The sequence below is a fragment of the Balaenoptera acutorostrata genome, chromosome X, assembly GCF_949987535.1.
Source record: "Balaenoptera acutorostrata chromosome X, mBalAcu1.1, whole genome shotgun sequence".
Classification (NCBI taxonomy): domain Eukaryota; kingdom Metazoa; phylum Chordata; class Mammalia; order Artiodactyla; family Balaenopteridae; genus Balaenoptera; species Balaenoptera acutorostrata.
In genome coordinates, this window is record NC_080085.1 from 115,528,427 (window position 1) to 115,538,440 (window position 10,014).

Here is a 10,014-nt window from a genome sequence, read left to right on the forward strand (position 1 = left end):
CAGCCTCCGGTTATGAATTGGGTCATAGAGAACAAAGTAACTTAGATTGGAGCTGTTTCATCTCAAATGAAACCAGGTCATTAAGTTTTTCCAGAAGACACCCAGTTCTTGAGATCTTATGACCCCCATTTACCATTCAAAAATAAACTTTGTAATAAGGTAAAAGCTGATTTAATCCATTCATTTAATCTGGAAAAACACCACTAACAATGTATTGATTTTTTTTTCTAAGAAGGCAACTTATTACCTATACTCGAGCCTAGGATGGTCTAATAAAGGGGCAGAACACAGAGGTAGAATTGTTAATAGGGCCCTATACCTGCAATTCATTTTCCAATACTGAAGCCCAGGAACTAACACCATTTTGAAACACTGATATATAACAGATAACTGAGAGACTAAACTATGTATATGAGGCTGACACCATGGAAAAACTGAATAAACAAAAAATGGCACAGGCCTGGACCAAACCTCGCAAAGCTGATGATACAATGTGAATAAGATAAGCACTGTCTCTCCTTAGCTAATTTATAATCAAGATGAGATGACAAATATGTATGATATAAAGAAAGGGCAGAGACTTCCCTGGTGGTCCAATGGTAAAGAATCCACCTTACGATGCAGGGGACGTGGGTTCGATCCCTGGTTGGGAAACTAAGATCCCACATGCTGCGGGGCAACTAAGCCCACGTGCAACAACTACAGAGCCCACATGCTCTGGAGCCCACGCACCACAACTAAAGAGAAGCCCATGTGCCACAACGAAGACCTGACACAGCCAAAAAATTAAATAAAAATAAATAGATAGATAGATAAATATTTTAAAAAGGACAAAGCTTTCTATAAAATATTATAGGAAGGACCTGTCACCATTCTTCTTTCTGCACCTCCATCCACCCTACCCTTACAAAGAAGGAAAATATCTCTGCCTTTGGCAGCTACTCACTGTAAATTGCGTATTCAATGGAAGTCATTCATAAAGGTTTCTGTTCCTTCTTTTGAAAAGCAAGCTCCTGTACATATTCACACATGTTCAAGTGAAATGTTATGATGTCTGGAATTTTCTTCAAAATAATCCCATAGTGGTAGGACGGGAAAAGGGGCAGAGGTCAACCCTGATTGACCATGGGTTGATACCTATGGGTTGATGTTGGGAACATGAAGTTCCTTTGCACTACTTTTCAACTTCCCAGTGTTTGAACATTTCCATGGTAAGTTTATAAATTGCCATCTAGCCGCATAGCACCGGGAGATCAGCTCGGTGCTTTGTGACCACCTAGAGGGGTGGGTTAGGGAGGGTGGGAGGGAGGGAGCCGCAAGAGGGAGGAGATATGGGGATATATGTATATGTATAGCTGATTCACTTTGTTATAAAGCAGAAACTAACACACCATTGTAAAGCAATTATACTCCAATAAAGATGTTAACAAAAAATTGCCATCTGCCTTATAGAGCAACCTCAAACATAGGTCATCATGAACAATAAGTGTTTTCTCATAATCACTTTTCTCCGGAGAGCAGGAACCCACACCAACCCTGCATTAGAAGTGGACTCACCAGACTCGTCAGCATCTGGCCGGGACCGCAGATGCCAGCATCTAAGGACACTTGATTTCTGACAGGAGACTTCAGACAAAGGATGCCACAAAGGATTATAAAAGCATTGGAATATGAGTAACAGGCAGCTATAGTGGCTCTGTGATGACCTCTACAAAGACTCACATCCCCAGTCACTAATGTGAAACAAAGTCATCACGTGTAAGTGACACCATACAACGGAGGATGGTATTACAGGAAAGAAAGGTATGTTCCATGGAATCAATTTGGGACTACAACTCTTTCTAGAAGAAGCCAAGTAAAAGCATCTGCCCATTTCATGCTTTAACTCATTCTTTGTATTGACTCTGAATCTTGTTAATATCAAGGGACCAATAACCATGAATGGATTTGGGGCTGATTTCTACCCTCAAATCCAATCCCATCCATCCTTTCTCTTGCTTTTCTCTACTGCAGAGGTTGAAAAGCTAAACACACACACTTGCCTGGACACTTTGACATTACTGGTAGCCTTATGCAAAATGTATTGTCTGGGGGCTTCAATACCTGGATGGAAAGAAGGAACCACCAGGCCAACATGTTAAGGAAAGCAAAGCCGAACAACCCTCAGCAATACCTGCTATGACACAGATATGTTTACACTATTGTTCAATTGGGGTTTTGGTTACACGCAGCCAAATACACGCTTATCTGCTTCAGGAAGAGAATCAATGTCTCTCTAAGCAAATGAGAACCCCAAAGAGATATGCTGGTAAATGTTTAACAACCAGCTTTCTGAAAGGCAAAAAGAAAAGACCTGGTTTGTAGGGTTTGCCAATTTCTGTGGCATGAAAACTCCCACCATGGCCAAGTTTAAGCTACCAATGGATATCATCAGCTGTGGAGTTGGGAAGGAATGTGCATAAACATCCGGTAGCAGTACAAACCAGCTTCAGCACACCACTGGCTAGGTCCTATCTAGAATTCCCAGGAAGCCAGACTCAAGCAAATTGCTTAGAAATTGCCTATAAGTCCACAGAGAAATGGTATTGAGGTGCAAAGGATGGCACAGGGAAGAGGGATGGGGAGGAGGAGGGAAATGGGAAGAGCATGGATTTTTTTTTTTTTTTTTAAGAAGCTTGCATTTTTTTTTTTAAAGGATTTTCTTATTTATTTATTTATTTATTTATTTATTTTTGGCTGTGTTGGGTCTTCGGTTCGTGCGAGGGCTTTCTCCAGTTGCGGCAAGCGGGGGCCACTCTTCATCGCGGTGCGCGGGCCTTTCTCTATCGCGGCCCCTCCCGTCGCGGGGCACAGGCTCCAGACGCGCAGGCTCAGCAATTGTGGCTCACGGGCCCAGCTGCTCCGTGGCATGTGGGATCTTCCCAGACCAGGGCTCGAACCCGTGTCCCCTGCATTAGCAGGCAGATTCTCAACCACTGCGCCACCAGGGAAGCCCGGATTTTTTTTAGAATTGGTAATTGCTTACCAAGCTGGAAAGCATTACTTTTAACTCCTAGATTTCCTTGGGAGGCAAGAGCTTCAGAATTCTAAGATATCAACAACTTGGGAAGGAAATGTTTTGTGCTATTTGGTTATTCCACCTGACTCTTAAATTTGGTTTTGTAACCGTCATGTAATCCTAAAGTGCAGGTGCCTCCATGTTTACTCCTTGTTTAACCCTTAAGCCTATACATGGTTATGTTCACACAAGTTATTTCTTTTAATCCCCACAATCATCCAGAGATAAAGAAATTATTTTTTGTGTGTTTTACAGATTAGGAAACTGAGGCACAGTCATTAAATAGCTTGTTCAAGGTAAGGCAGCTTCAGAGCTTATCCCTTAGGGAAGTAAAAATCTGTGATGACAACCAGTTTGGGGCAGAGCTGCAGACAGGGAAGGTTTCTCTTAGTGGCAATTGGACCCCAACGTATGAAAAGAATGCTTAGTATGGTGGTTTATAATGAATACAAACACTAGCTTGTTTTCCTTTTTTAAGGAAATCGCGCCTCTAACACAAACGAGAACAAAACCCACAGGGACATTGTATGAAAGGTATTGTCAATTTTCACATTTATTCTCAGACTGTGTAGTTTTCAATTTTAATAACAGCTCATATCCCTGGCACTTCACTTGCACTTATAGATAATTGCTTGTAAAATGAAAAGGGCAAAAAGAAAATTAGAAGCTTCTAGAAGAGGAAACTGAAAATCCTATAGAGAAGATAATCATTTTCAATAATGGTCGCAATTATTGCTAAAGGATAGTTTCTGCTCAGCAAACATTTCATTTCCTACTTGTACTTCTCTCTGCTGAACTCCAACTTCTCCCTCACAATTGTGAATATGATCCCAGATGGAAAAAAATACAGCCATTAGAGCGAAACCCAAGCGGCCAATACGACTAAATGAAATATGCCTTATACCTACCATACTCAGGAGTGATTTCAGAATCCCACTCCCGTCTCTTCACCACAAGACCCCAAACGCCACCAGTGAGAGGGGAGTACAGCTTCAGTAAATAAGGATTCACCTTGACAGTGCAATTACTATCAAGTGTTACGGGGACCAGCCTACTGAGAAAAGGAAAGTTTTCATGGGCTATAAGGGAAGGTTATGAGAGGGGAGAGAGAAGCAAGAGAGAATAAGAGGCGATTAGAGTGTGGTGCTATGGGGAAAGGCAGTCTTGCGGGTAATACTGAATTGAGGTTGCTAATAAATGCAGAGCCTTTGGAGACTGAATGAGGTCAAAGTCAACACAGAGGTGGGCTGTGAAAGATGGGAGGAATTAATCCAAAGTAAAAGAGGTCTAATGTAATGGCACCCATGAACCAGGCTGCTGCATACAGAGGGGCTGAGCAGAGTGGAAAACTGTCTCCCTCAAAACCACATAGAGGCTTGTGGGAATTGGGGACAATCCTATGTACATTTTGTTGCCATACTAGGCCCTCTGGGTAGACCCTGATAAAAGGATACCCATTATACGCAACAATACCCCAGTACTAGAGGACCTACTGTTGGCCTGAGCCGTCTCAGAAGCTTTTGGCTCCCACTTTGCCCAAGGCCCTGTAGCAGCAGTAAATTCTAAGGTATAGGGAATTCCCTGGCAGTCCAGTGGTTAGGACTCAGAGCTTTCACTGCCAAGGGCCCATGTTCGATCCCTGGTTGGGGAACTAAGATCCCACAAGTCGTGCGGCATGGCCAAGAAAAAAAAATAAGGTATAGAAAGTAATTGTTGCATCAGGCCAGCTGCTGGGACTTTCATTACCACCAACTAGTCTTTCCTAATGCAAATCAGTCAACCTTCTCTGCACCAAGAAGACTGGAAGCAAAGCGGAATGGTGTGTTAGTATAAAAACTCCCAATGTCTTCCTTTCTTCAGTAGAGCCTTAAAGCCACAGGTTTCCAGATGAGCTATCCCAATTTCCTTTCTGGGGTATCCAGGATGGTAGAATGAATGTATAACTTGTTTTATTTTTTATTTTATTTTTTTTTAAGTTTAATGACTTTTTATTTATTTATTTTTAACGTCTTTATTGGAGTATAATTGCTTTACAATGGTGTGTTAGTTTCTTTTTTTTTTTAATTTTTATTTATTATTTATTTATTATGTTTATTTTTGGCTGTGTTGGGTCTTCGTTTTTGTGTGAGGGCTTTCTCCAGTTGCGGCGAGTGGGGGCCACTCTTCATCGCGGTGCGCGGGCCTCTCACTATCGCGGCCTCTCTTGTTGCGGAGCACAGGCTCCAGACGCGCAGGCTCAGTAGTTGTGGCTCACGGGCCTAGTTGCTCCGCGGCATGTGGGATCCTCCCAGACCAGGGCTCAAACCCGTGTGCCCCGCGCTGGCAGGCGGACTCCCAATCACCACACCACCAGGGAAGCCCTGAATTTTTAATCTTCTATTTGAAATAACAATATAGCAGGTAGATAGCACACAGCCACTCACTGTGCACTAAGAATTTCTTCTCACAGGGTAGTGATGGATTCCACCCAAGCTATCTGTCCCAGAGGACAGAGCCTCCCTTCTTCCCCTTTTGATTTGCCCTGCGTTTGGAAGTGTGACACGCTGAAGAGCAGCACGTGCAAGATGTATAATACCTTATACTCCGCACCCAAAATTTTTAATTTCTGAAAACTACTGGCATCTTCATTCTCCTTTCAAAATAACTTTTCCCCTCACTCTTACCAAAACTCTTGCTTTGATGCCTATGTAAACTGGGTTCAGATTTAACCGTTCTATTAGAAGTCAAATATCTGAAATTGGGAAACCAAAGTGTCACTCTCCTCCTCTCAATCTAACTCCAACCTTATCCTTCAACTGCTTCAGCCGCCGAAGTGCTACACAAGTTGAACAAATCTCTCATTATTGTGTCTGCGACTCCTTCTTCCATGGGAGTGATTAATTCAATCTAAGAAACTCCCCCCACTCTACCTCAGCAGTCTTCAGCTCCCATTGAGACCTCTTTCTAGATACACTGTGCTCTGAACAAACTTTGTTTCCCAAACTTTGGAATCTGGTTTTCCCCTTAGAGGGCAGTTTTAAACTTTCCCACACCACTGAATTCCCGTTCACCTCTTTAAGGGCATCCAGGATTAAGAGCATCAACAAGCTCTTGGATTATTACAGCTGTACTAAAACTGTACCCCATACACAAGGGGACACGCCCATTTTGGGAAAGGTGGGACTGAAAGTTCAATCCTTTTATATGATGTGAGAAAGCCTCTTAGTACAAGTCATTTGTTAATAACAAAGGTACAAGGCATTACAGACTCACTGCCTCAAAGACAGCAAAAGGCTAAGTTACAGAGAAGGCACGAGCTTAATATCAGAATTACTAAATCCCTGAATCACATGAATTACAGAATATGACCATCTCAGGATCCATCAGGCTTTTACCCAGAAGCAGATCATATCCAGGCACAAGTTATTTGACATTGTATCAAATCAGTAACAAGACTTTCAAATCCTACAAGTACACTTTAAAGCATGCATTGTTTATTCATTCAAGGAGTTAAGGCCGCCACACTGTAAAGTACAGGGAAGTAAAAGGAATTTTGCATTAGTCTTACAATGTCAGGTAAAGATTGTCCAGCGTTTCGTATGAAGTTCTGGTAATCAATGTTCCTTTTAGGCAATGCAAGTGCCCCTCTAAAAAGAGCAACATGGCACGGTGGGCTTAGATCACCAAGAACAGTTTGCTAGCAGACAGGAAAAGGTGTTCAATTTCTTGAGGGCAAGTCAACTTCCCCATCCTCAAGGTTTAAACTTGACGGTATATAGCTCCTTTGGCATTGAGCAAATTTCCTGCCATGGAGTCAAAGAGGCCATCAAGCGGATGAATCTGATGAGGGGTGTTCTTTTACTACTTCTGAGTCTACTTCTTTTACTACTCCTGCCTCTGTGCTATGAGGCTGGGAGTTCTATTCCCTTCCCAACAGCTCTTCAAAGATCTCATTGTGCATGTAAAAGAAGATGTAGCCAGTGCAAAGCCTAGCCTTCTGCATTGGGGCCTCCTGGATACTTGATACTTGCAGATCGTTGTAAGTCAACCACTCTCGCCTCTCAAAGTTGTAGGCATCGCTGATATAATGGCCGGAAACCCCTCTTTTTCCAAGATGGCTGATAACACCGATGAGCCGATAGTCATGACTATCTCCCATCTTGGCTTCTCTTTTTGGTATGTCTACCTGTTCCACATCTGAAGAGCCCTTGTTTCCAGGGTCTACATTGGAACCCAACGCACCTAGGGAATTCACCTTGGCTCCCTGGAAACTTAATTCCGTAGGTCTTCTGCATTTCTCTGTGTACCACTGGGTATCTGGCTTGGGAAGTCTTCGAAGCAGTGCCAGCCAAAGGTCTTGTTCACAGAGTCTCATCCCCTCATAAGGTTGGGTGTCTTGAGGCACTTGGCAAGATTCTTCTGCAATTCTGTTTTTTTTATCTTTACAAAATTCTTCGGTGGTCTCGGCCACGCTCTCAAAATCTGCAGACATATTGGTTCCCTTGTATTTCTTTAGTTTTGGATTTTCAGGCACTTTGTGACATGTATCTGGGCTGCTGCTGGTGGGTAGACCTTTCAGAGAAAGGGAGCTGTCTTCCAGATTCATCATTAGGCCTACTGCTAACAGCTCTCTTGCAATGGCTGCTCCATGTCCTGTGTTTGCCAACGTGGACTCTATTATATTTAGTTTAGAATATTTTCCCAGGTCTTTTTGCTGCCGTACTCCTCTTGAACCTTTATGAAGAGTCTGGCGTTTTTGTGGTTCAGACTCTTTGTCTGATCTAATGTGTGGAGCCAAAGAATCCTTGGATTCCGAGGTCTGCTTTGTTGAAGCTGTCAATGAACTGATGGTTTCAGAATTCATCTTTTGAAAGACTTTAAAGACTCGGGAAGCCCTAAGAGGTGCATTCTTGCTTAAGGGAAGCGGCGGTTTGGTGGTTTCATTGCAATGGGAAGATAACTTTAAGTATTTGTTAATAACGACTGTGCGGTCATCTTTCTTTAAGGACCAAAACTCATTAAATTTATAGCGTTTCAGATGAACAATGAGGACCCTGGGTAGCCTACTGAATTTATGCACTGCAATAGAACTCCTGTGGTTACACTTTTCACATTTATACTCAAGTTCTTCTCCTTCAAAGAAAAGATCAAAACTACACTGAACAGACAAGGGAAGTGCTTGTTTTCCCTGGGGAAGATTTACGGAGAGAGAATCACTGACCTCTGTCTTACGAACAACGTGCCCACAGGCTTTGCAAATAATTGAGTGCAGCAACTCGAAATCAAAATTGTTCCGAACGGGGCAAACAAGACCCTTGGTGTCAGCACTACCAGCAGAAACCTGTTGAGGTGAATTTCCTTCCTCAGATTCAATTTTAGTCTTCCCAATTGTGGTTAATTTTCCCACGTTTTGTTTCACCTGGTCTAAACAGTGACCTAAAAACTCATGCGCATCGTTCTCCATGTCGTCAGAGAATATCTCTGCAACTGCTGAAATGGCTTTTTTAATATTCACAAGTAACTCCTCCTTGATTTTTATGTTATAAGTATCTTTCAAAACAAGCAGCCGTACCAAGCATATGCTAAGTGCATCAAGGGGAATTTTATCCCGTGAGAAGCCCAGCTTGAGTAAATCATCAGCAAACGATGGCACGGAAAATAAGGACTGTAAAACTGAATTCATATAGCAGCTGTTTCCCAAATTGGGGAGGCCCTGCCATAGTTTCTGTGGGTAAAATTCAAAGATCATGCTGAGTTTGTGCCAGTCTGGGTCACTTTCACCATACCCTGATCCTAAGAGAAATGCTAAATATATTTTCTCAGACAGTCTTTGGAGAAGATCAGTGACATCTAGGTAATAAGAGTTTCCAGTAGAATCGATCTTGAATGAAGGTCCAAGTTTCAATTTATTATTCCGTTTTAACCTTAATTTTTTCTTATTGTGGCTTACATATCTCAAGGTGTTCATCTTTGACTTCTTTCTTCTCACAAAGGTATTCTCTTGCAGGAAGTTCTTATTCAGCTCTGAGCCAGATGATGGCTTCCTTTTCCTCTTCCCATATCTATTTTCTAATAACCCTTCACAGGTAAATCTTAGTGATTCTGATGCAAACAAAGCCATCTTCATATCATCAGGTGTTTCATTTATTTCTTTCTCAAAAGGTTGACTACTTGACGTGTTACAAAACGATGTCCCCTCACCTACCTTCTCTATTGTTGTACTGGCAAAGATACTCCCATCCCTATCAGGTCTTACGGGTGGTTGAAGATGATTTTGATGGAATCTATTCAGGAACATCTTCAAGTTTTGGGCATCTCTGGAGGATAATCTTTCAATAAACAGTAAGTCATTAGTTTGGAAAGTTAAATGCAGATAATTTTGGTCTTCTCCATAGGGTCTAAGGACTATGTTTTTAATATTATTACTTAGCTGAAATGCTGTGTATTCTCCATTACCAAGAGAGATGACCAACATAACGTTCCTCCTTTTTTCCACTATTTCAATGCATGCTTCATTTAGTTCAGTTATCCCAGTCTTCAGGTTCCATATTTGGACAAAACCATGTACCATTAGAGCAGCCATGATTTCTTTATAAATAAAATACACATATCCTGAATTATCGACAATCAATTTGTTGGCCAGTTCACCTCTGGAGACAACACCAAAGAAATAGTTCTTTAGTTCTCTATGTAGAATGATCCTGTTTCAAGTGTTAGTTTTATCCTAGAGCCTCTTCAAGAGCCAGCTCTTTAGTGATAAAACCAATATGCTTCGAGAACTGTCCACGGTTGCATGAAGGCAGAGTCTTGATTCCCAAGTTAAGACTGCTACTGTAAAGAAAATCAAGAAAAATTATTTAAGCTGTCAGAGAAATGCCTGGATAGAACTCAAACTCTACTCCCATACACTAAATCTTCTTTCCAGTGCAATACTAGACTCCATTCTGATTAATTTCCACACTTCCAACTGAAATCAT

At 41.9% G+C, this 10,014-nt stretch overlaps 1 protein-coding gene across 1 annotated transcript; it reads right to left on the bottom strand.

Moving 5' to 3' along the window:
• Positions 1-6,956: 6,956 nt before the first annotated feature.
• On the bottom strand, positions 6,957-9,620 carry USP26 (ubiquitin specific peptidase 26). Its single transcript, XM_007174527.2, has one exon. The coding sequence runs from the start codon at positions 9,618-9,620 to the stop codon at positions 6,957-6,959; it is 2,664 nt and encodes an 887-aa protein (XP_007174589.2).
• Between the last annotated feature and the right edge of the window lie 394 nt (positions 9,621-10,014).